The following is a 25894-nucleotide window of genomic DNA, read 5'->3' as shown; positions in this document are numbered from 1 at the left end:
TTGGTAGGCACAAGAGGCTGACTTAGAGAGGGATAGCCCACACAGGTGTGCTGAGCTGAGAAAGCATCAAGAAGTTACCTGTTGCTGAAGAATTGTATGAGCCATCTTGGATAAGACTGTACTAGACAAGAGTTCTTGTCCTGCCAGGGCAGGCAAGGTGGCATCCATGTTCTCTTTGTGCCTTTGTCTCTTGCTGGCTCCCTCGAAAAAAGCTATCCTCCTATTTCTCCTTCAATAATGAGGCATCAGGGCTGGGGAAATGGCTTAGCAGTTAAGGCACTGGCCTGCAAAGCCAAAGGACCTAGCTTCGATTCCCCATGACCCACAAAAGCCAGATGCACAAGGTGGCACATGTGTCTGGAGTTCATTTGCAGTGGCTGGAGGCCCTGGAATGCCCATTCTCATTCTCTCTCTCTCTATCTCTCTCTCTCTCATAAATAAATAAAAATATTATATAAAATTTAAAAATATATAATGAGAGGTCAAGGAAACTGAGAATTATTGAAGTCAATGGACTACCTCTGACACTATGTTGCACTTCCTCAATCTCCAACTCACACAGAAGCCAAAGGGCAGAGGAGCCTATAGATATATTCACTCAAATCATTCATTCTACTTGGACAAAAGAGGGTGTAGTGTGGAGTACAAGTGGGAACAACAAAAAATGCCATCACATTTGCCACTTCAGATGTGAATTGGAAGATTGTGTCACTCATTAGTTATCCAAGGAAACCTGTACACATTGGTATAGTTGTAGCTTTATATTTACAATGCCAGGTAAAAACATGAAAAATCATCATGTACTATTGTATTTGAACATGAGGATGCTCAGACACAGCTACATAATGTTTGGAATATACATTAATTTTGAAGTATTTCTGTTTGTGTTAGTTGTGGAATTGTCTTGAGGTTTTTTTAATGAATTAAATATATATTTTATGCTAACACTAACATTTCATATAGTGAAAGGGCTACTCGAGAATTTGTTATTTTCAGGGAACTTGATGAAACTGGAGTTCATCATGTTAAGGAAAATAAGACATAATTATTACATGTTTCCTCATATGTGGAGGCTGTATTTAAATATATATATGTATAAAGACAAATATTGAAGGCTTCCCTCATGCGTAATATATGTGTGTGTGTGTGTGTGTGTGTGTGGCACAGAAGCAAAAAAGAGAAGACTGGGTGAATGAAGGGAACTAGCAGAAGACGGGATAAAGAAGGGTGGTGGGAAAGGAATATAAGCAGCATACACATATGAAAATATTGTAAGAAAACTTATTTTGTATGCAAAGTAAAAACATCAAATTAAATACTTGCTGAGGAAAGGCATTGGCTATTGCTAAAAAACTACTGACTTGGAGTATCACCATTCATCCGCAGGCCCACTGAAGCAGACAAATGCCCAATATTGGTATGAAATGAGAGCTTTACTCACCACATGAACAGAGAATGGCTATGGTTGGGATACAAGTATGTTTTCTGTATAACAATACACACTGCCTTACTAACAACTGAATAATGGTACTGATGTCCACACAATGTGCAAAACATTTGCCTAGTAGTTTGTTGAAGAGTGTATTAAACAACAAAGAATGCAAAGAAAAGGTGTCCTTTCTCTACTGTCTTCCATGTAGATGTCTGTATTTCCTATAAGGGCACATTTATATGCTCTTATAACTACTTGAGCAGATTACAGACTCAAGAATCATTTTTTGGTTTTGCTATCCAACATAAATTTCCAGGCCAAAAGTCAGCCATTCTTTCCTTGGAATTGACTGAAGAAGAGTCTGGGGTAGACTCAAGGAACTTTGTAGTCCCACAATTTAATACAAGTCTGAAAATATCTATTTTGGTGAGATATAAGGCCTGCTTTTCTCTGCCACTCAGGTAAGAACATTGAAGAGGTAAGCATGGCTCAACGTTGTGACTATTTGTCTGCTGCCAGCTACTTGTCTTGAGTGCTCTCAAAACACCCATTTAATGGACTTTGCTGACATTGTACTCAGAATCAATACAAGGCCCATTGATAGAGCATTTTGGGAATTCATCATGTACTCCCTCATTAAACATGGGCTCTTGCCCAACTTCAGAGTTCTGACATTTGCAACTCTTTCCATGACTCTCAAAATTCCAAACACTCTCCCAACGTCATTCCTAGAAGACTTGAATGGTGGAGTGCACGTACAGCACCCACGAGCTACTGTACGCCGTTCACGCCGTAACTGACCCTACAGCTAAACACTTGAGTCTTACTAAGGTGCTACTCAATGTCAGAGATCTGTTCTACATAACGCAATCTTGATTTTTTTCTACTAGCTTCTATCTGAATTTAGCTGATTTCTTTTACTTATTCCACAAATTTCATCATACATTGAAGGCTGTAAATTGTCTAGATTTCTGATTACCTGAACTTATAAATTGGAACTGGACATGGTAAAGAAGAAGAGACATGGAGTGTTCAGCACTATATCAATCTCCAGGGCTCAAGGACCACTATGGCAGAGGTGGCAGAAGAACGTAAAAGGGGAGGATTGCTTATAACGCTGTCATCCAGACACAAAACAGTCTTGATATTCATGACCTCACAGTGGCTAACACTACGTACACAAGACCTGTATAATAGGAAAAGAATGATGGCATCAAAATAGAAGGGAGACTAGTTGGAAATAAGGGATTCGGCAGAAGGACAATTTGGGAGGGGGAAGAGAGGAGTATTGATTTGGAAGGGATTATGATCATGGTGTATTGTCTATATTTATAGGCATTGCCAATAAAAAGTACAATGACAGGAGGCCCTGGCCACCCACTCATTCTCTCTCTCTCGCTCTCTCTCTCATCAAATAAATAAATAATTTTTAGATAATATATGTTAAATCATTATATCAACAATAACAAAACCCTCTTTCTCCCATATCACAGAATTAGTGTTTACTGAGGAAAGGATGATATAAGAATCCTTCAAAAATCCTTCAACCACGTTTGAGAACTATATACATGATAAAGTATTATAAAGCACTGATAAGTCAGGTTTTAAGGCTTTTTGTGTATTATGCCATGTAATTAGTACAATGAATTTTTGAGATATATGTCAACTTTGACAATATACCAAAAAGAAAACAGTTCTATAGAGAGTAAAGGACAATACCAACAAGATAATCATCACCAAAAAAAAAAAGATAATCATTGCCTTTATTGAGACTTGGTGACACCTTCTCATAAGTACTAGTAATAATAACATAAGGAAGGCATAAAATGATACTTGAGAGCATGGAGCCTTCTTTAAATGGCCTGAGTCTGGGTCATATAATTTGAAATTGTGTGATCTTGGAAAAGACCCCTTACCTCTGTGTCTTGTTTTATATAAGAATCAATTTGTGCCTCTCCTATGGGCTGGTGGGCATTAGCATTCTGCTGGTTTCTACTGCTAAGAAACAGAATAGTACCTTTCTCTTGAAAATGGAAAGTACCCACTGTGAACCATTTTCTCTACCTGGAGTAGTTCATGGCCAGATGGAAATCAATGCCAATGTAGATAAGTGCTCACAAAGCAACAGGAGGAAATACAAAACCATATAAACAACTCCATTTTACTGGAAAGGTATTTGAAGGCTGTGTTAAATTGAAAAGGGGAAGGGAAATCTCTAAGGACACTAGTGAATCTAACTGGAAACTGATGAGGTTTGTCTGGAATATTTTCTGGGAGAAGAAAAGTTTTGACAGAGGGAAGATTGAAGACTGTAGAGGGAGACATCTTTTCTGTTGTCAGCAGAGAAATAAGAGACAAATGTGGCAAGGGAAAAATGTTACTAAGTAATAACATCTTTAAGTGGCTCCTTGAGGGTTGTACAGGCAAGGTGTGTTAAATGTAAATTGCCACTATAATTATAATATCATGATTACCTGGCTGATGTAACTACATCCTCATGAATTTTCCACTGATGTCAATTTTTCCTTATTGAATAACAGCATTAACCCTAGCCCGAAATATCTGTCCATAGCTGAGCAGATACTTAAATCTATTGGACGACATTGCCTGTATATTTAAGTTCAATACTTTTCAATTTTTGTAGTAAAATACACAAACATAATTTTTCTATCTTGACTTTTTTGAGTGTAATTCAATATTAAGTATATTCACAATGTTGTACAACTGCCATTACCATCCACCTCCATAGCTATTTTTCTTAATAAAACTTCATAACTCTACCCATGAAACAAAGACTCCATGAGCATCTGATATACTTTCTGTCCCATGAGTTTGACAAAGTATCTCATGTAAGTAGAACTATATGGTATCAAATGCAATGTTGAATTTTAAGTACCCAAATAGTTTGTGAACAACGCAGTAGTTACAATCAGTACACATGCTTTTAGGAGTACTCAGGCCACATTAATGACATCATTGTTTATTTACACTTCAGTTTAAAACATTTCACATTCAGTCTCCAATCTTAGTGCAAACATTTCTTCTTGGGAGATTATGTCATCTAGCCCTATTTATTTGTGAGTATACAAACATGTCATTGGCCTCTTTCTTAGTATTCCATTTAACCACAAATTCTGTTTTTCAACTCATCTTCCTTCACAGATGGTTCCTGATGGTCTTAGATGCACTGGCATTGGCTATGATTCCAGTCACCCACTCCATTACCCAAGCTATGTCTATAGTGATTTCTTCACATTTCAGCATTTAGGATTAATTTGCAGCTCGCTGGCTATACAACCCGATATTTCAAGCATCATATGTTAATTTTTCTTCCCTCACTTTTCACCTATAAATAAATGTCCAGTTGACTAACCTCCCCAATCATCAAATTTGCATGAATACTATGCTTTCCAAGGCTCACGAGGTTCACTGCAGAAGAGGTGGCAAAAATAATATGAGCCAAAGGAAGGGTAGGACTGTTTACAACGCACTGTTCCAAAAACAAAGTGGCCTGGATATCCATGACCTCACAGTGCCTGGCACTACCTATACAAGGTCATCATAATAGGAGGAAAAGATGATTGCATCAAAACAAAAGAGAGACTTATTGAGAGGGGGAGGGGACATGATGGAGAGTGAAGTTGTGAAGGAGAAAGTGGGGGAGGGAATTACCATGGTTTATTGTCTATAACTATGGAAGTTGTCAATAATAAAAAAGTAGGGCTGGAGAGATGGCTTAGCGGTTAAGTGCTCGCCTGTGAAGCCTAAGGACCCCGGTTCAAGGCTCAATTCCCCAGGACCCATGTTAGCCAGATGCACAAGGGGACGCACACATCTGGAGTTTGTTTGCAGTGGCTGGAAGCCCTGGCGTGCCCACTCTCTCTCGTTCTCTCTCTGTCTCTCTCTCTCTATCAGCCTCATTCTCTCTCTGTCTGTCCCTCTCAAATAAATAAATAAAACAGAAAAAAAATTTTAATAATAATAATAATAATAATAATAATAAAGTAAAGAAAGAAAGCAAAAAAATGATTTTTTTCTACAACTTGCAGCTGAAAATACAGAATAAAATCAATATAATTATTGGAAAAATGTGTTATACTGATTTATTTCACAATAGATTGATAGAATTAAAAGATGTCTTCATAATCCTCATAATTTTTATATGTCCTTACAAGGTCAATATTGGGCTGGAGATATGGCTTAGTGGCTAAGGTGCATGCCTGCAAAGCCTAAGGACCCATATTCGATCTCTGTCTGGATCACACCTAAGCCAGGTGCACAAAGGTGACACAAGCACAAGGTCACGCATGCACACTAGGTGGTGCAAGCATCTGGAGTGTGATAGCAATGGCTAAGCCCTGGTGCACCAATTCCCTCTCTTTCTCACTCTCACTCTTGCTCTCTCTAAAACAATAAAAAATAAACATCAAGAAAGATAATAAACTATCAAAACACACCATAAAGCTGGGCATGGTGGTGCACACCCTTAATCCCAGCTCTGGGGAGGTAGAGGTAAGAGGATCTCTGTGAGTTCAAAGCCACCCTGAGACTACATAGTGAATTTCAGGTCAGCCTGGACTAGAGCAAAACCCTACCTCAAGGGGGAAAAAAAAAAAAAAAAAAAACTACACCATAAGACAACTTCACTTACCCACAAAGGAATATCCTAAAATAGGGGGATACAAGAAAGGTAGAAAAATGTTACAAACTATAGTATGACCATACTTATCAATAATTGATTTAAATATCACTGGGTTAACTTTTTATATTAAAAAGTCGGCTGACTGGGTTTAAAAGCGATGCAACCATATGTTTTACAAGAAACTCAGTTAATTCTAAGGACTTGCACAGACTGAAAGTAAAAGAATGGGATGATATTAAGTGCAACTGAAATGCAAAAGAAAGAAGTACCTATATTTATACCAGGTAAAATAAGCTTTAACTTTCAAGCAATAAAATGAGATAAAGGAGGTCATTATACAATGATAATTTCCAGGACTGGGAATATGGCTCAGCAGTTAAAAGCATTTGTGTGCAAAGCCTGCTGGCCCAGGTTCAATTCTTCAGCCACCCACGTAAAACCAGATGGGCATTCATTTGCACTGGCAAGAGACCCTGGCACACATGCACGCACGCACACACACACACACACACACACACACACACAAACACGCATGCACTACATGTGCAAAGGGATTTAAAAAAAAAATTTCAGCAGGCCGGGTGTGGTGGCGCACGCCTTTAATCCCAGCACTTGCGAGGCAGAGGTAGGAGTATTGCTGTGAGTTCAAGACCACCCTGAGCTAGAGTGAGAACCTGCCTCGAAAAAGAAAAAAAAAAGTCAGCAGGCTGAAAAGATGGCTTAGCAGTTAAGGTGCTTGCCTGCGAAGCCTAAAGACCCATGTTCGACTCTCCAGATCCCACATAAGCCAGAGGCATAAGGTGATGCAAGTGTGCCAGGTTGCATGTGAGCACATGAGTGCACACATCTGGAGTTGAATACAGTGGCTGGAGACCCTGGCTCTCTCACTCTCACTCTCTCACATTTAAAAAAAAAGGGGGCTGGAGAGATGGCTTAGCGGTTAAGCGCTTGTCTGTGAAGCCTAAGGACCCCGGTTCGAGGCTCGGTTCCCCAGGTCCCACGTTAGCCAGATGCACAAGGGGGCACACGCGTCTGGAGTTCATTTGCAGAGGCTGGAAGCCCTGGCGCACCCATTCTCTCTCTCTCTCCCTCTATCTGTCTTTCTCTCTCTGTCGCTCTCAAATAAATAAATAAAAAATTAAAAAAAAAAACAGTCTTCTGGGCTTGCCTCAAGAAAAAATTCAGCAAGAGAAAATAATTCTAAGTGTGTATGTACCCAACATCAAAGTACACAAATAAATAAAGCAAATATTCATACATCCAAAGACTCCAAAACAGTATCTCCTAGACTCCAACACAATAATGGCAAGGAAACAACAAGAAATCATATCTAGAACAATGGGACCCAGTAGACAACTACAGGATATTGCATCCAATAACTAAAAAATATACTTTTTTCAAAGGTATGTGGAACATTCTATAGAATAAATCATAGTGTGCAGCACAAAACAAAAGTCAACACATTTTAAAATTTTGAAATTCTATCAAATATATTTTCCGACTACAATGCAATAAACTAGAATTTTTTTAATTTTTAAATTATTTATTTACTACAAAGTGGTGGGGGAAGAGAGGAAAAGAGGGAAATAATGGACATTCCAGGGCCTCTAGCCACTGCAAAGGAACTCTAGACGCATGCATCACCATGTGCACCTGGCTTAAGTGGATACCAGGGAATTGAACCTGGGTTCTTAGGCTTTGCAGGTAAGCGCCTTAACTGCTAAGACATCTCTCCAGCCCTAGAAATTTTTTTAAAAACAACAAAAGCCTTAAAGCTTACATTTTAACAATGAATAGCCAAGGAACAAACCAAGAAGACATAAAAATTCTTGAAATGAATGCAGATGGAGAATGAAGACAAAGCCTGCTAAATTAACACTGAAATGTAAGTTTGTAGAATTTAATACCTAGATCAAAAAAGTACATAGGGACTAAAGAGGTTGTTTAATCATTAACGGTACTTGCTTGAAAAGCCTGTCAACCCAGTTTGAATCTCCAGTACCCATGTAAAGTCAGGTGTGCAAAGTAAAGCATGCATCCGGAGTTAGTTTGCAGTGGCAAGAGTCTCTGGGGCACCCATTTTCTCTCTCTCTCCTCAAATAAATAAAGTAAAATTTTAAAAGGGGGGATGCTGGAGAGATGGGTTAGAGGTTAAGGCACATGCCTGCAAAGCCTCAGGACCCAGGTTGGATTCTCCAGGTCCCACATAAGCCTGATGCTCATAGTGGTGCATGTGCCTGGAGTTGTTTGCAGTGGCTAGAAGCCCTGATGTTGTTCTCTCTCTCTCTCTCTCTCTCTCTCTCTCTCTCTCTTTCTCTCTCTCTCTCTCTCTGTATTTGTGTGTGTGTAATAAATAAAAATAAACTATTAAAAAAGGAAAGAGTTTTAAAGTAAGCAACCTACCTCAGAATCTCTAGGAACTAGAAAAATAAGAGTAAACCAAAGAGTGGAGCTAGAAGGATGGCTAAGCAGGTAAGAGTACTTGCTGCATAAGTGTGAGGGCCTAAGACGACCTGAGACTGCCTGCTCAATTACCCTTCACCCAGATAACAGCTGGTTATGGCTACCTGTAACTCCAATTTTGGGGTTGTGAATTGGGGGAGGCAGACACGACAGAATCACTGGGCTCACTGGTCAGCCTATCTAACTCAAAACAGCAGCTCTGGGTTCAGTGAAAGATTCTGTCTCACAGAAACTCATAGATGAGCAATAGAGGAGAACACAGGCCATTTTCCTTTGTTAAATTTTGTTTGTTGATATTTCATTTGAGATATGGACATCTAATTTACGACTGAGAATGTCCTACAGTTAAAAGGTTAACCTTGCTTTTTAAGATGAATGATCTCTAATTTCATTTTTTTCCTATTCTGTAACTATAAAATATTATACAATCCTTCAAATTATACAAAAATCCTACCTAGGATAGAAGAGATGATTTGATGGTTAAGGTGTTTGCAGGCAATGCCAAAGGACCCAGGTTTGATTCCCCAGTACCCATGTAAAGACAGATGCACAAGGTGGTGCATGAGTCTAGTTCATTTGTAGTAGCTGGAGGCCCTGGCATGCCTGTTCTCCCTCACCGCCCCCCTCTCTCTCAAAAAAAAGTAAATAAATAAAACATTTAAAAATAAAAATTTTTTAAATTCTACCTAAGGGCTGGAGAGATGGCTTAGGGGTTAAGGCACTTGCCTGCAAAGCCAAAGGATTCTGGTTTGACTCTCCAGGACCCACCTAAGCCAGATGCACAAGGGGGTACATGCATCTGGAGTTCATTTGCAGGGGCTGGAGGCCCTGGCATGCTTGCTCTCTCTCTCTCTCGCTCGCTCGCTCACTCGCTCTCACTCTTTCTCTCTGCCTCTTTCTTTCTCTCTCTCTCTCTCAAATAAATAAATTAATAAAATATATTTTTAATTCTACCTAAATAAAACAGAAAAGCTTATCTGTCTCTATTTAGTCTATTAGACTGTTTGGTCGACCTTCTTAAGCAGTCCTTTATCTCTGCCTCCTTTCATGTCTCTTGTTTTTTTGTGTTACTAATAAAATATATTCAATTTGCATCATCTCTCTTCTTCCTAGTGTATTTTCCATTTTTTTTAACTTTTTGTTTATTTGTTTTGTTTTGTTTTTATTTTTTTGTTTGTTGTTTTATTTTTTTATTTTTGTTTTGTTTATTTTTATTTGTTTATTTTGACAGCGACAGAGAGAAAGATGCAGAAAGAGAGAAAGAATGGGTGCGCCAGTGCCTCCAGCCACTGCAAACGAACCAGACACGTGCGCCCCCTTGTGCATCTGGCTAACGTGGGCCCTAGGGAATCGAGCCTCGAACCGGGGTCCTTAGGCTTCACAGGCAAGCGCTTAACTGCTAAGCAACCTCTCCAGCCCATATTTTCCATTTTTAATCTCCAGTTCCTGTCTGCTCAGCCAAACTATCTGTCCTCTGCCATATCCCAAACCATTTCATGAATGTCTCTGCGTTGACCACCACTTAATTAAAGTATGCACACAAAAAACCTGGGGCTAGGGATATGGCTCAGTAGATAAGAGTACTTGCTACTTAATCATGAGAGCCTGAAAATGCCTGAAACCACCTGAGGTCAATTCCCCAGTACTCATGAAAACAGCTGGCATGGCCACAAGTCATATAGAGAGCAGAGACTTGGAGAATCAATAGGGCTCATGAAAATGGCAGCTACAGGGGTTGGAGAAATGGCTTTGCTGTTCAGGCGTTTGCCTGCAAAGCCAAAGGATCCCAGTTCAATTTTCCAGGACCCACATAAGCCAGATGCACAAGGGGGCGCATGCATCTGGAGTTCATGTGTGGTGGCTGGAAGCCCTGGTGCGCTCTCTCTCTCTCTCTCTCTCTCTCTCTCTCTGTCTCTGTCTCTGTCTCAAATAAATAAATTTTTTAAAAATGGCAGCTCCAGGATGAGGGAGGGACTCCAACTCAAGGAAACAACTAGATGTATATCCTAGGCAAGCATCTTCACGCACACCACGCACACCACAGCACACCACACACATAACACACACCAACCAAAAAAGAAGAAAAATAAAAGGAAATGAGACACAAAATAAACAGGTGAAAATAATAAAGCCCATAGCATAATTAAAATATAGAATAAAAACTACCAAAAGTAAATTGGATGGATATGTTTCCTCAACAATTTTGCTAAGAACAAGCAAAATCAGCAAACAGTCAAGACCAGAATTCAAATAATTAATATCTGGTATTAAAAATAAGACTTTGCAGGCTGGAGAGATGGCTTAGTGGTTAAGTGCTTGCCTGTGAAGCCTAGGGATCCCGGTACAAGGCTTGATTCCCCTGATCCCGCGTTAGCCAGATGCACAAGGGGATGCACGCATCTGGAGTTCGTTTGCAGTGACTGGAGACCCTGGTGTGCACATTCTCTCTCTATCTGCCTCTTTGTCACTTTCAAATAAATAAATAAAAATAAACAAAAAAATTTTAAATAAGACTTTACAACTAACATCAAGAAATGCAAAAGAGAGCTGGAGAGATAGCTTAGCAGTTAAGGTACTTGCCTGCAAAGCCTAAGGACCCTGATTCAATTCCCCAGTACCCATGTAAAGCCAGAAACACAAGGTGGTACATGCCTCTAGAGTTCATTTTCAGTGGTTAGGGGTGCTGGTGTGCCCATTCTCTCTCCCTCTCCCACCCTCCCTCCCTCCTTCCCCCCCTCTCCCAAATAAGTAAATAAAATATTCTTTGAACTAGGCATGTGACACACGCCTTTAATCCCAGCACTTGGGAGGCAAAGGTAGGATGATTACCAGGAGTTCAAGGTCACCCTGAGACTACATAGGGACTTCCAGGTCAGTTGGCACTAGAGCAAGACCCTATCTTAGGAAAAAAAAAAATATGTGTATATATATATATGTGTGTGTGTGTGTGTGTGTGTGTGTGTGTGTGTGTATTTATTTATTTATTTATGTCTATGTAGGGTATATATATGTATGTGTGTGTGTGTGTATATACACACACATATATTATAAGAATATATATATATATATATATTCTTTAAATCCTTGTCTTTTGCAGCCTTCTGTCAAAGCACTTGATTACCTGCCTGAGACAAAAGGTAAGATCCTATTGCTGAAGACACCAGATGCTGCCAACACAGAGCATGGAGAGACCTGGCTAGAATCTGGAAGAAAGCCAGTTCCCAGACAGCTAGCCCAGCTAGTGCTGGAAAGTGCTACATGAGCTACTAGAGGAAAGGGGCCAACAACATCTAAGCAACCAGAGGTCTAAGCTACTCAGAAGCAAACACTCTGACAGGATGTACACACCAGTGCAATAGTGGCACACAGCTTCGATGGGTAACCAATAGCTTTCTGATTGGCTAAGAGATCCACTTAGTGGGAAAAAATATATATATCTGGAATGCGTAACCATATCAGAATCCTATGGAGACAAAGATTATGATCTCCAGTGGCAAGCCCTCACTAGTCTTTGGCTAAAAGAGGTTATATACATCAAATTCTCCCTAAACTAGTAATGATTATCCCATTTAAACTATGCTGACTTCACTCTCCATTGGAGAATCTGTTCTTTTTCAGAAGGTAGCTAGACCACAAAGGAATTGGGAAGACGAACAAGAGTGCTGCTTCCAGGCTGAACCTGATAATCAGCACCAGGGTACAGGAGACAGACCCTAACGATACGCAACACTTACCAAAACAGAGATCCAGAGGCTCGTAAGAGCTCTTCATTGAAGTAGACTTAAAACTTACCCACCACAGCTCAGGGAATTTTGCAGAAGAGGGGGCAGAAATATTTTAAGAGCCACAGGTTGAGACATCATGCCCAGAGGCATTCCCTTCCCCAAGAAATAACTGACTGCTGCTCCCATGATGCATAAACCATAACCCCATAGGGAATACTGCAACCCTACTGAGGAGGATGCCCAGAAGAATGGGGCCAGAGACGAGGGAAAAGAGGATACCAACACATGATATATCCATACAAAATATGTTGTTAATAATAATAAAAGATTTAAAATTTTTAAAAAATCTTTGTCTTTTTTATTTATCTGAGGGTGAATGTGCATGCCAGGGTCTAGAGCCACTGCAAATGAACTCCAGACACATGCACCACCTTGTGCATCTGGCCTACGTGGGTCCTGGAGAATCAAACCTGGGTCCTTTGGCTTTATGGGTAAGTGTCTTAACCATTAAGCCATCTCCCCAGCCCACTAAAATATTTTTTAAAGAAATACAAAAGATATTAGAAAGTATCATTTATTAATGGTGAGGGAAACCACACAGACAGACACAGACACAAAAGTACTTGTAGGTCTAGTCCTATTCAGTATGAATCACTTAACAGACACTCTTTTGCACCTACTTTGTGCTATATGGCATAGTAAGCTTCCAGTGATGTAAAAAGTGTAAGATGCTACATTTATTAGGTACTAGATATCTTTCTTTTAAATTTTTTTGTTCATTTTTATGTATTTATTTATTTGAGAGTGAGAGAGAGAGAAAGAGGCAGATATAAATAGAGAGAGAGAGAACGGGCATGCCAGGGCCTCCAGCCACCGCAAACAAACTCCAGACGTGTGCACCCCCTGGTGTATCTGGCTAACGTGGGTCCTGGGGAATCGAGCCTCGAACCAGGGTCCATAGGCTTCACAGGCAAGCACTTAACCACTAAGCCATCTCTCTAGCCCAAGGTACTGGATATCTTTCAATCTTTTCATTCAAAAGATGAGAGAAAGAGTGTTCTTGTAGAACTTTGGTCATGAGTATCTATTATAATTACCTGAAAATAAAGTATTAGTTAGGAACAGTAGACCAAAGTCAAACATTAATTTGTTGATGATTATTCATAAATTTGGGCAAAAATATTATACTTGTGAAATGTAGAGACATGATTAGGACACATTCCTATGTGTATGAGTGCAAGGAAATGTGAGAAACTAGAAATTTTAATCAACTAAGTACTGTTAATTCATTCCAGTTTCTGTTCAATACAAGAAAGAACAAGCTAGGAATAGTTATAATTATAAAACGATAAGTGAAATTAGCAAAGTAGAAATACTGTCATGGGTTATAACACAACTTTAATAAGCAGAATTTAGAAGTTAAAAACCTAATAACCTGTTCTTTTGGATAGTTTCACCAAAACAAAAAATAGCGAGTATGTTTTGAAAATTAATGATGCTATATTTGGAATGAGCAACTATAGGCCTAGATACACTGGATGATTGAAGGTCTTGAGTTTTGGTTGTGTTAGTTTCATGAAAGGATGATGTTGCTACACAGCATTTTCAGAGGTTTGTTCTGTTTGTATGTTCTGGTTTGATGTGTTGATAATGTTGCTGTTAATTTTCCTTTGAGGGATCTGTACAAAACTTTTGCATTACTGAACAAAAGTTCTTTTTGTGTGTGTGTGTGTGTGTGTGTGTGTGTGTGTGTGTGTGTGTGTTTTGGTTTGGTTTGGTTTGTTCTGTTTTGTTATTTCAAGATAGGGTCTCACTCTAGCCCAGACTGACCTGAAACTCACTCTGCAGTCTCAGGCTAGCCTTAAATTTACAGCAATCTTCCTATGTCAGCCTCTTGAGTGTTGGGATTAAAGGCATGTGCCACCACAGCAAACCTAAGCAAAATTCTTTTATCTTAACAGGTTATGTTATTTTAGAGGACAGAGAAATACATCAATTACTTGGTATGTTAGAAAGTTTGGCTTGTCCTGTTGTTTGTCCTGTTTTAACTAATAAAGAATAACACAGTTCCAATCAAAACTTAGAAATAAATTTCATTTGGGGGCTTTTGAGGGGGGTTGATATAGAATCTCACTCAAGGTCAGGCTGACCTGGAATTCACTATGTAGTCTCAGGGTAGCCTCAGACTCACAGCGATCCTCCTCCTTCTGCCTCCCAAGTGCTGGAATTAAAGGTGTGTGACCCCACACCCAACTTTGTTCTGTGTTGCTTCATTTTTTTGAGGCAGGTCTCACTCTGAATGGGTGCACCACCTCACCAGGCTTATACCATTTTGCTATTTAAAGGAATCCTTAAAATTTATTCTGCCATAGGCATAGCCCATATGAAGCATCATACATTTAAAAGGAATAAAGTGAAATGATTAATGTTTGTTGTGGGTAATTGCTAGACATGAATATTCATAGTGGGCACAGTAAACTATTATATACTATACACTAATAAAGACAAATTTGAGATCTTTCTTCCTTTAAATTTAAAGGCTAACTCCACAATGCATGACCCATATACCACCTCAACAAGGAGGGGCCAAGGGGAGGGGGTAGGTCACAGATGAGCCTAATAATGGTACCAAACTGACTGTATTTGCTGAATACAAAACTAATAAATAAATAAATAAATGCTAAATTAATAAGTAGGATAAAAATAAATAAATAAATTTTAAAAACTTTTCATGGTTATTTATATGTAAAGTTACTATAAGAAATCATTTTCTCACCCTCTTTAATACTAACAGATTTCGGGCTGGAGAGATGGCTTAGCGGTTAAGCGCTTGCCTGTGAAGCCTAAGGACCCCGGTTCGAGGCTCGGTTCCCCAGGTCCCACATTAGCCAGACAGATGCACAAGGGGGCGCACGCGTCTGGAGTTCATTTGCAGAGGCTGGAAGCCTTGGCGCACCCATTCTCTCTCTCTCTCCCTCTATATGTCTTTCTCTCTGTGTCTGTCGCTCTCAAATAAATTAATTAATTAATTAATTAAAAAAATATTAACAGATTTCATCCACAAAACTCAAAAACACAAACCTAAATGGTTGATCTGCCCCCTGTACCTCCCCTGACCCCATCATATTCACCAGGACAGCCTTGCTGTCCTTTTCTCACCACACTCTTGGGGCAGATAAACCAATGACTCAGAGGTAGCAGTCAACTATAAAATGTCAGAGTTCACGTTGACTTTTTCCATTCACCAAGTCACAAAGGAAGCTGCCAATGAGCTTCAAGAGTTAGTACTGAAAGGGCTGAAGAGATTATTTAGTGTTTAAGGCACTTGCCTGAAAAGCCAAAGGACCTCAGTTTGTTTCCCCAGGACCCACATAAACCAGATGCACAAGGTGGTGCATGCATCTGGAGTTTGTTTGCAGTGGCTGGAGGCCCTGGAGCACACATTCTCCCTCTCCCCCTCCCCCTCTCCCCCTCTCCCCCTCTCCCTCTTCCTCAAATAATGAATAAATAAATAATAAAAGACTTAGTGCTAAAAACTGTGGAATAAGTTAGTTAAATGAGGCAAAAAGATTAATGAACAGAGAACTCTCATGGATGGACAGTATTAGTGCATTACTGACAAAAGCAGGGTTTCCTAGAAACCTTGTAACCATTTATTTACATGCATTTTAAATAGTACAAGGTATTTTTTAAAGTTTTAAATAATTAATACAAAAACTATGAACTGCTCATGACACTAAATCTAGCTGTTTCTGATGTGAGGTATCTTTTTTTTTTAATATATTTTTTATTTGAGAGAGACAGAAAGAGAGTGAGTTTGGGTGTGCTGGGGCCCTCATGACCAGTACTAACAAACTCCAGACACATAAGCCACTTTGTACATCTAGCTTTTCGTGGGTACTGGGAAATCAAACCTAAGCCATCAGGTTTTGCAAACAATCACCTTTAACCATTGAGCCATCTCTCCATCCCCCACAAGGTATCTTATAAAGCAAATCTGGAGCCTGGCATGGTGGCGCACGCCTTTAGTCCCAGCACTCTAGAGGCAGAGGTAGGAGGATTGCCAAGAATATGAGGTCACCCTGAGACTACATAGTGAATTCCAGGTCAGCCTGGGCTACAGCGAGAACCTACCCTCAAAAAAAAAAAAAAAAAAAAAAAAAAAAAAAACTAATAAAAACAAATCTGGGAATTAAATTGTCTTACAACTCCAGGGCTGTAGTTAAAATCTTTTCTTTCAATATTTCAATATTTCAATATTGCTTTCAATATATGCTTAGCAGCCAGAAAAAGGACCAGAGAAAATGGGCAATTTTTTCCTTCCTCCCATATAGGACTCGGTAGCCCCAGGCGGGCCTCGAACTCACAGCAATCCTCCTACCTCAACCTAGTAGCCTCAGAGTCCCTGGATTAAAGGCACCAAGAGTCACCAAGCCCAGCTTACAAATGAGCTGGTGATGGGGCTGAGAGGAAGAGAGAGACAGTATTTTGAGAGAGAGAAAATGGGTTCACCAGGTCCTCCAGCCACTGCAAACGAACTCCAGATGCATGTGCCACCTTGTGCATCTAGCTTACCTAGGACCTGGAGAATCGAACCAAGAGCCTTTGGCTTTGCAGGCAAACACCTTAACCGCTAAGCCATTTCTCCAGCCCACTTCTCAGGTGTCTTTAACAAGGACAGGCCCAGGGGCTGGGCTGTTAGGAGTTCCAGAGGGAAGACTTTCCCCTCTGGTCTGGAGGAGAGGGGTCCATGAGGTACTCTCTGAAGCGTGGGTGCTTACAGCGCCCCCCAGCTTTGGGGATTGAGCACTGGAACTAAAGGTTTTCTGGAAGTCTCCTTTGGTGATGGCTTGGAGGACTCTGGGTGAGGATATCCCCCAACGTCCCTGAACCGGACGACTGCGGGCTCTCAAAGGTTAGGTGTGGAAACTTGCAGGCACATTTTCGACTTGAATGTCTTGCCTGGTGTCGGCGATGACGCTCCCTGTGCGCGGGGAAGCGGCTTTCTGTTGTATCAAACGGAGGTCATCCCCAGGAGGTGCCGGCGCCGGGGTCATCGAGCCAGCGGGGCACCTGTAGAGTGCAGCGTGGCTGAAAGCAGAGGACTCGGTGGAGATTCACAGTGGTGTTTGGGGCCCTCTAGTGGCTATTGGTGGGATCGTAGATGGGCTTTCCGGAACCACTGGCTGCGTCTATTTTTGGTGACTGAGGATTAGTTAGTTGCTGGTTGCCTTCTGGTTGGGGACAAGCTCCAATTCCAGCTCATGCCTTTCTCATTGCTGCGCAGTAAACAACTCCTCAGAAAAGGTTACTTCGGCTTACAGTTCAAGGCTACAGTCCATCGTGGAAAGACAAGGCGTGGTATCTGGAGTATGTGCTGGTCACCCTGTGTTCCATGTCACAAAGCCCAGAGATCTTTTCCTTTCTGTAAGAGCGGTTGCGGATGCCATTGGACCAGAAGGGATGGATAAAATGGTAGAAACTTAAATCATCCATTGCTTATCGAGGATCCCTGTAAACATTCCAAGGTCTCGTGAAAAGTTAAGATGTACCATTTAGGGACTGGGGCAATAGTTTAAGTAGTTGAACGCTTGCATAGCGGCACAGGCCCAGGGTTAGAGTAACTCAAACGCCAAATTTAAAGAAAAAAAGAGAGAGAGAAAGCCAAAAGTGTGGCTGGAGAGATTGCTCAGTGGTTAAGGTGCTTGCCTGAAAGCCTAATGACCAGAGTTCAATTCCCACATAAAGCCAAATGCACAAAGTGACCCATACATCTGGAGTCCTTTTGCAGCAGTTGGAGTTCCATGGCACACCCATTCTCTCTCTCTTCTATCTCTCTCTGCTTGCAAATAAATAAATAAAAATAAAAATAATGGGCTAGAGGGATAGTATAGCAGTTAAGACGTTTGCCTGCAAAGCCAAAGGATCCAGGTTCAATTCCCCCGGATGCACGTTAGCCAGATGCACAAGAGGGTGTATGCGTCTGGAGTTCATTTGCAGTGGCTGGAGGCCCTGGCGTGCCCATTCTCTCTCTCTTTCTTTCTCGCTCTCTCTCTCTCTCTCCCTCCCTCCCTCTTTCTCTGTCAAATAGATAAATAAATAATAATAAAGTATTAAAATAATAATAAAATAAAATGAAAGCCAAAAGTGTTAGAGAAATACTTTGAGAACTCATGGAGAGGAGAGATTACTTGGAGGTGGATAGTATTTAGCTACATATTTTAATGCCCTCTATGAAGAGGCACTGTTTTTTGGTTTTGAGTTGGTCTCAAGTAGTCTTGAACTGATCCTCCTGCCTCTGCTGTATGTCTCCAGTTCTGGGATGAGAGGCATATACCATTATATTTGGATTTTACTGAGTAAGGCAGGGGGTTGGGACAAGGTGTCCTGACTCAGTTTCCCAAATGCTGGGATTACAAGTGTGACCTACCGTGGCCATATAAACTTCACAACTTGTGACTGTGTTCTTTATTTGGTTGACTGGAAGCATAAACAAACAAAATTCCAATAACTATTGATTGATGTCCTCTCACATTCAGTGCTATTTAATACCAAGAATGAGACAGAACTATATGGAGTGCACAGACTATGAATGCCCTGGCTGTTCTGAAGCTTATGCCTACTACTACTACATTTATCCTTTACAGCATACTAGGAAACAAATGAACTGTTAACTGTAAAAACTGTTTTCATCATATTACCTGGGGCTGTCTTTGGAGGCATCTATGTTAGAAGTGTGTGCCTCATTATTAGTATGAACCAAAAACAATAGTGACTCTTTATGATATCATTTCTATCTCTTGTGTTATGAAACTGAATTCCTTGACTTGTAAAGTACCCTGAATAGACCCTGTTATTTCTTTGTAAAGCTGTACTGTTACTGGATTTTTTTAAATTTTATTTTAAATAATTTTATTTATTTGAGGCAGAAAGTGAAAGTATGGACTCACCAGAGCCTCCTGCCCCTGAAAATGAAGTCCAGACTCCTTCGCCACTGCCACTTTGTGCGTCTGACTTCTCATGGGTACAAAGGGCTCAAACCTGGGCCATCAAGGTTTGCAAGAAAGTGCCTTTAACTGCTGACCCATCTCTCTAGCCCCTGAATATTCTTAAATTATTCTAATAATATAAAGGCAAAATTTTAAATTAAACACTATGTTGACATAAGTTCTTTATTAAGAAGTAGAAAAATTGAGTACAGCATTTAGAATGGTACTAAAAATTTTTTAAAATGTTTCAGATTTAAGATGGAAAAGGTGATATGACTAAATGATGGTGCCACCATTCTGAAGCAGATGCAAGAATTACATCCAGCAGCAAAAATGGTGAGTGTGATTGAAACATTTTTGGCTTTTGAGACAGAGACTTGTTATATATCTGTGGTTGGCCTGGTACTAGCTATGAATCCCAGGCTAGTCTTGAACTTGCAGCAATCCTCCTGCCTCAGTCTCCTGTGCTGGGATTACAGGCATGTACCACAACACCACCACCACACCTGGTTAAGGGACTTTTCTTTTTTTTTTTTTTTTTTTTTTTTTTTGGTTTTTCAAGGTAGGGTCTCACTCTGGCCCAGGCTGACCTGGAATTAACTCTGTCATCTCAGGGTGGCCTTGAACTCATGGCGATCCTCCTACCTCTGCCTCCCATGTGCTGGGATTAAAGGCATGCGCCACCACGCCCAGCTGGGACTTTCCTTTTTGAGGCAGGGTCTCATTATAACCTCACATAGGTTTGATTCCCTAGTACCCAAGTAAAACCAGATGCATCTGGAGTTCATTTGCAGTAGCTGAAGGCCCTGGTGCATCCATTCTCTCTCTCTCTCTCTCTCTCTCTCTCTCTCTCTCTCTCTCTCCCTCTCTCTCTCTCTCTCTCTCTCTCTCTCTCTCTCTCTCTCTCCTTGCAAATAAATAAATAAAATAAAATAATTACATAATGATAAGTGAATTAGCAAAGTAGAAAGAGTATCATAGATAATAATATAGCTTTAGTAAGCAGAAGTTAGAAAAAAACTAATAACCTACTCTTTGAGACAATTTCACCAAAACCAAAAAAAAAGAAATAGTTACTATTAGTTCTGATAATTAATGAGAATATAAATTGGATGGAAAACCTATGTATCTAGATACATTGGATGATTGAAGGCCATGATTTGAGACTTTTGGCTTTCTTAATTTCAGGGAAGTGTATTTTGGTGGTTTGAATCAGGTGTCCCCCATAAACAGATGTGTTTTGAATGCTTGGTTCCCAGCTGATGGGAATTTGGGAGGTGGAGCCTTGCAGGACGGGTGCTGTTGGGGGCAGGCTGGGGGGTGTGACAGCCAGCTCCCCTTGCTGGAAGCTGACTCACTCTCCTGCTTTGTTTGTCCACCTGCTGTGGCAGAGGTGAGGTCTAGCCTACGCCCATACCATACTTTCCCTGCCATTGAAGAAGGATAGGAGGAAACTTGCTCCTTTTGAGCAGTTTCAGTTAGAGATTGAGCCCAGAGAGAACCAGGAGATGCCACCCATGCCCCCTTGCCCTGGCACAAGAACAGGACTCTTGGCAGAAATGTAACTCAGGTCTGATCAAGACTGATCTACATGCCCCCTGCTGCCCACAGTCTAGCACACTACCCACATAAATGGCCCAGCTGGGCTGGCTTTGGGGTGTGCCCTCCAAATCTACAATCGGGTCTTCCCCTTGCACATAAAGGCTCTCATCTTCTTCCTATCTTGTTTTCTTCTCTGTGGGATTCTCCTGGACTTACCTCTGTGCTGCTTAGATACCCATGGGTCTGGCTTTTCCCTCACCTGGCCAGAGGGGTGGAGGAAAATAACAGTTTCTTGGTCTGGGGAACTGTTCTGCTTGCCTCTGCTCTGTAGTTTGGGATAACTTCTCACTTTCCATTACATGCATGATTTTACTCTGGTTTCTGAGTCTACCATGTGTGTATTTCCCTTACAATATCCACAAAGTGGGTCTTCTCACTAACTCCAGGCCTGCTACCTATGTAATTTCCTTAAACTCGAGGTAAGCATGAGTACAACTCTCTTTATTACTCATTTCACCTCTGAATGTCTTGGTCTCTGCTTTGCTATCCTCCCTCCTATTCTTCCTTGAGTCTCACCTTTTGCCCTCTTAACTTCCCTCCATAGTAACACATGGCAGATGTCATGTGTGTTACTTCTAAATCTCCCTACACAAATTCCTAAATTCAATCTTCTGTGTGCTTGTGGATCTACTCCAGTCTTTCCCTAAACACCTCAATTTTTCTTAAATAATGAACTATGCCGTGTTTTCCATATGAGAGCTTGTTTCCTACTTCCCAGATATTTACGACTCTCCTCTAGCCTTCTTCCCAGATCCCTATCTCCTTTAAATAATTCCCAAAGTTTGAGATTTCTCCCTAAATAAACTCAATAATTCATAATTTATCCTTCTTGAGTTCATTTTTATCACTTCTTTATTAAAAATAAAACATGACCCAAAATTGGGGTTCATAAATTTGAGAGACCCATCTTGAATCCCCAAAATCTTGCATCACAATCATGGAGTTTCCCCTCAAAACTGTAAGCCAAAATAAACCCTTTCCACCCATGAGCTGCTTTTGGTCAGATGTTTTGTGCCAGACACAACACAGGTGGGCACACAGGTGCGAGATCATGTGTTCCCTGTACACACAGAGCTGGATTCCACCTTAAGGTCCACTCCTGGTGACGGACTTACTCCAGCAGGCTCCACCTCCCAAATGCTACAAGCCAAGGACTAAGTAGAAAACTAAATCACAGACACCTGAGGCTACAGACACATTTTTTTTACATTCAAACCACCAGACAGTGCCATATTCTTACCCCAGGGCCAGCTCTGCACTGTCAGGCATCTGCACAGGGTGACATTCTCAAACCAATACCAGCCATGCATGCCTGGGTGCGAACCTGGGTGCGAACCTGGGTGCGGGGGTCATGTGGTCACCCAGTGACTGGCAGCCATCACCCATGAGTACACCTTTGCATGGGGTAACAGACTCCTGCCATGGCGCCACATGCACATGGGTTGGTCGCGGGAGAGGGATAATGTGCTTGCATGTCCACTCAGGGGTCACCTTGACTTGGAGTCACGTGCTCACACTGTGGCTGGTGTGTGCATCAGGGCAAGCATCAGGGCGTGGAGTCACATGCTCACACCCTGGCCCACCTGTGTACCAAGGCAGGCATGTGGGCACAGTGGCCACTGTAATAAGCAAGAGTACAGGGGAGAGTGAGTTGTCATGTGTAAATGTGTGGGTTCCTGTGTCCTCCGGGCCCAGTCGCGGTTCCCCAAAGGTATCCCAGGCACCCAGGGAGACCAAGATTGTGTGCACGGGGCAAGAGAAAGAATCACTCCTGGGAGTCAGTTTCGGTGAACAGCTCTCAGTTTACTGTCAGGGAAATGGATTTATAAACATCTGAGGGCAGGAAGAGGGTCCTAAGGGGATTGGTGGGTTTAAAAATTGCTAGCCTATGCCTAATATGGGGACATTTGTTCCAGCATGTAAGAAATGGTAAAGGGAAGGCATATGGTACAGGGGAGGGGCTGTGCAAAGGTGCTGGCTGATACCATATAAGGAGTTTCCTAGGCAACTGGCCAAAGGCCACCCGGCTATGGGCAAAGCCTAAGTTTTATCTGAATGTCCAGGTATCCCGTGCTTGGAAAGGGAGTGGCCTTACTTCCTGCAGATCTCAGGGTCCCAAATTTTGTCTGGGGGTCCAGGCTCACTGCAACCTCAGAGAATGTGGGGAGGAACTCCCCTGCCAGTCCCATTCATGAGATATGAGCAGCAGTTCAGGCTGCTGCAACCTCTCCATAGCCTGGGTCCTTCACGCCAGACAACTTAGGTTTGCTTTAACCCAGAGCGCTGCCTATGTCTGACATAAATGCAGTTGTCGGTAATGTGCAAGCATCTGGGCTCCTTTTCAGGTGGTCACACTGTGGCTGGATGAATGGGCCCAGGTGGGTACCTGGGCATAGTCATGTGTTCACACAGGGGCTAGCTGCCTGTTCCTGTTTGGGCACCTTGTTGCAGGGTCACATGCTCACACCGTGGCCAGCTGTGTACACACAGAAAGGTAAGGGGTGCAGAATCACATGCATGTACAATGGAAAGCAGTTTGAACTTTGCCAGGACCTGGAGGCATGGTCACAGGGTGGCTGGACACCTGCATGCTGGCATGTACCTAGATGTGTGTTCATTAGAGTTCGTGGTTATGGTAAGGAATGAAGCAAGAGCAAGGGCTACAGCTAGGTCCAAAGCTAGAGTTGAGTTAGAGCTTAAGTATAGGGCTAGGCTAGAGTTAGGGTTAGGGTTATCATTAGAAGTTAGGATCAGGGTCAGGGTTAATCCTAGGGTTAGGCGTAGGGTTAGGGTTAGGACTAAGGCTATGGTTAGGATTAGGGCTACAGCAAGGACCTGGACAATGGGTCAGGTTGGAGAGAGCTATGGCTTGGTCTAAAGACAGGGCTAGTGTTAGGAGTTAGGGTTAGGATTAGAGTTCGCATTATTTTTATGGATTAGGAGTCAGGGGTTAGAGTCAGAATTGGGCTTAGTATTAGGGTTGGGGCTACAGTTAGTGCTACTATTAGGGGAAGGGTTCAGGTTTGGGCTAGTGCTAAAGTTAGGTTAGTGTTAAGCACAGGGTTAGAGTTAGGGCTAGGGTCAGGTCTAGGAAGACAGATAGGGGTTGAGCTAGCATTTAGATTAGGGTAAGGGAGCCAGGCGTGGTGGCACACGCCTTTAATCCCAGCACTCGGGAGGCAGAGGTAGGAGGATCACCGTGAGTTCAAGGCCACCCTGAGACTAGAGTGAATTCCAGGTCAGCCTGGACTAGAGTGAGACCCTACCTCAAAAAAAAAATTTTTTTAAATAGATTAGGGTAAGGTTAGGGTATGTCTAGGGCTAGGATTAGAGGTCAAGTTTAAGTTTAGGACTAGGTCTTAGGCAAGAGTTTAGAGTAGGGTTAGGGTTAAGGTTAAAGTTAGGTTTAGGGTAAGAACTAATCCTAGTCCTAATGAAGCAGTTTAGGATGATAGGGTCCCCAGAAGTAAAAGGTACTATAATAGGGGTTTGGGGGCTTCTTGATAATACACCAATATGCCAATGTGCCAACAAATTTAGGGTACCCCATATTCTTATCTTATAGAAATTTAAAGAATTAAAATCCATAGACCAGAGGGTAAGACTTAAAGAGACTCGGTTACACTAAGAGAAGAAAAGGAAAAAATACAGTGCTCCTGCGGTGCAGCTAGCAGGAGTCGGTAGAGGGAATACGGGTCCCCTACTTCCCTCTTCTCAGCCCTGCCAAGCTGAGACAAGGGGATGCTTGCCAGAGCAGGGATCTGGAGGTTCAGGAGAGATGAACAGCCAAAAGAGAACTTGCCCACTTGTTAAGGATCTATTTATAATCTTTTTGTGGTGGGCTTTACCCTCAGGCCCAGGTGAGTCTGAGAGCTGATTGGCCTGAGCTCAGAGTTTGGCTCTGGAGTAGGAGTGAGATGGCTGATTGGAATTCTGGTTCTGCTGCTCAGGTAGGCAGATGTTTCCTCTTTGGGCCCTCTCTCCTAACTGTCTACCTAACAATTCCCCTAACTGGCTATCTGACTCCCCTTCAGCACTAGCCCAAAGAGGAACTCTTACCCATAACCCTAATACTAAGCCTAACCCTGACCCCTAACTCCTAATCCATAACCCTAATGCTAATCCTAATCTATTTATATTAAATTGTAGAATAATCTGGGGGGGGGGGGCTAGAATAGGGAACAAACTGAGATAGGTGCCAAAGGAATCTTTCATAAATAAAAATGTTTTATGGCTCAACAAGGGCTATGATTGCATGGGTGTGCTTTTTCAGAAATCATATAACTATACATTAAAGATCTATTCATCTCATTCTTCTTTATAAAGCTGTACCTCAATACAAAAGTTTAAGAACAGGACTGGGGAGGCAGCTCAGTGATTAAAGGTGCTTACTTGCAAAGCCTGCAGGCCCAGGTGCAATTCCCCAGTACCAGATGCACAAAGTGGTGTATGTATGTGGATTTTGTTTGCAGCTGCAAGAGACCCTGGTATGCCTATATTCTCATTCATTCTCATTCATTCTCACTCATTCTCTTTCTTTCTCTCTCTCTCTCTCTCAAATTTTTTTAATTTTTTTTTGTTTATTTTTACTTACTTGAGAGCGACAGAGAGAAAGGGCGCGCCAGGGCCTCCAGCCACTGAAAACAAACTCCAGACGCATGTGCCCCCTTGTGCATCTGGCTAATGTGGGTCCTGGAGAATCGAGCCTTCTGAGAACCCAGGTCCTCAGGCTTCACAGGCAAGCGCTTAACCGCTAAGCCATCTCTCCAGCCCTCAAATTTTTTTAAATCCATTTTGCAAGGAGCTAGGAAGATGGATCAGCAATTATAGGTACTTGTTTTGCAAAGCCTGCCCTTGTTCAATTCCCCAGTACCCATGTAAAGCCAGATGGTCAGTGTGAAGAGGCTCTAGCCTGCCCAAACTCAGTCTCTCTCCCTATCTATTATCTATCTATCTATCTATCTATCTATCTATCTATCTATCTATCTATCTGTCTGTCTATCTATCTATCTCTATCTCCATCTATCTCTCTGCTTACAAC

General features: G+C 41.7%; 1 protein-coding gene across 4 annotated transcripts in view; it reads left to right on the top strand.

Moving 5' to 3' along the window:
- Positions 1-17644: 17644 nt before the first annotated feature.
- The window catches only part of Fam161a (FAM161 centrosomal protein A), a 34879-nt gene continuing 26629 nt past the window's right edge, over positions 17645-25894 (top strand). For 2 of the 4 annotated variants that reach the window (XM_045147682.1, XM_045147684.1), the window contains exons 1-2: positions 17645-17689; positions 19503-19587. In XM_045147682.1, the coding sequence (XP_045003617.1) occupies positions 19558-19587 (30 nt within the window). In that variant the 5' untranslated portion in view covers positions 17645-17689; positions 19503-19557. The remainder of the gene's footprint in view (positions 17690-19502; positions 19588-25894) is intronic. The other 2 variants (XM_045147683.1, XM_045147681.1) reach the window with 2 other exon arrangements.

Source organism: Jaculus jaculus, chromosome 4, assembly GCF_020740685.1.
Source record: "Jaculus jaculus isolate mJacJac1 chromosome 4, mJacJac1.mat.Y.cur, whole genome shotgun sequence".
Lineage (NCBI taxonomy): Eukaryota > Metazoa > Chordata > Mammalia > Rodentia > Dipodidae > Jaculus > Jaculus jaculus.
The sequence above is the reverse complement of the archived record's forward strand: the minus strand, read 5'-3'. Positions and strand labels throughout refer to the sequence as shown.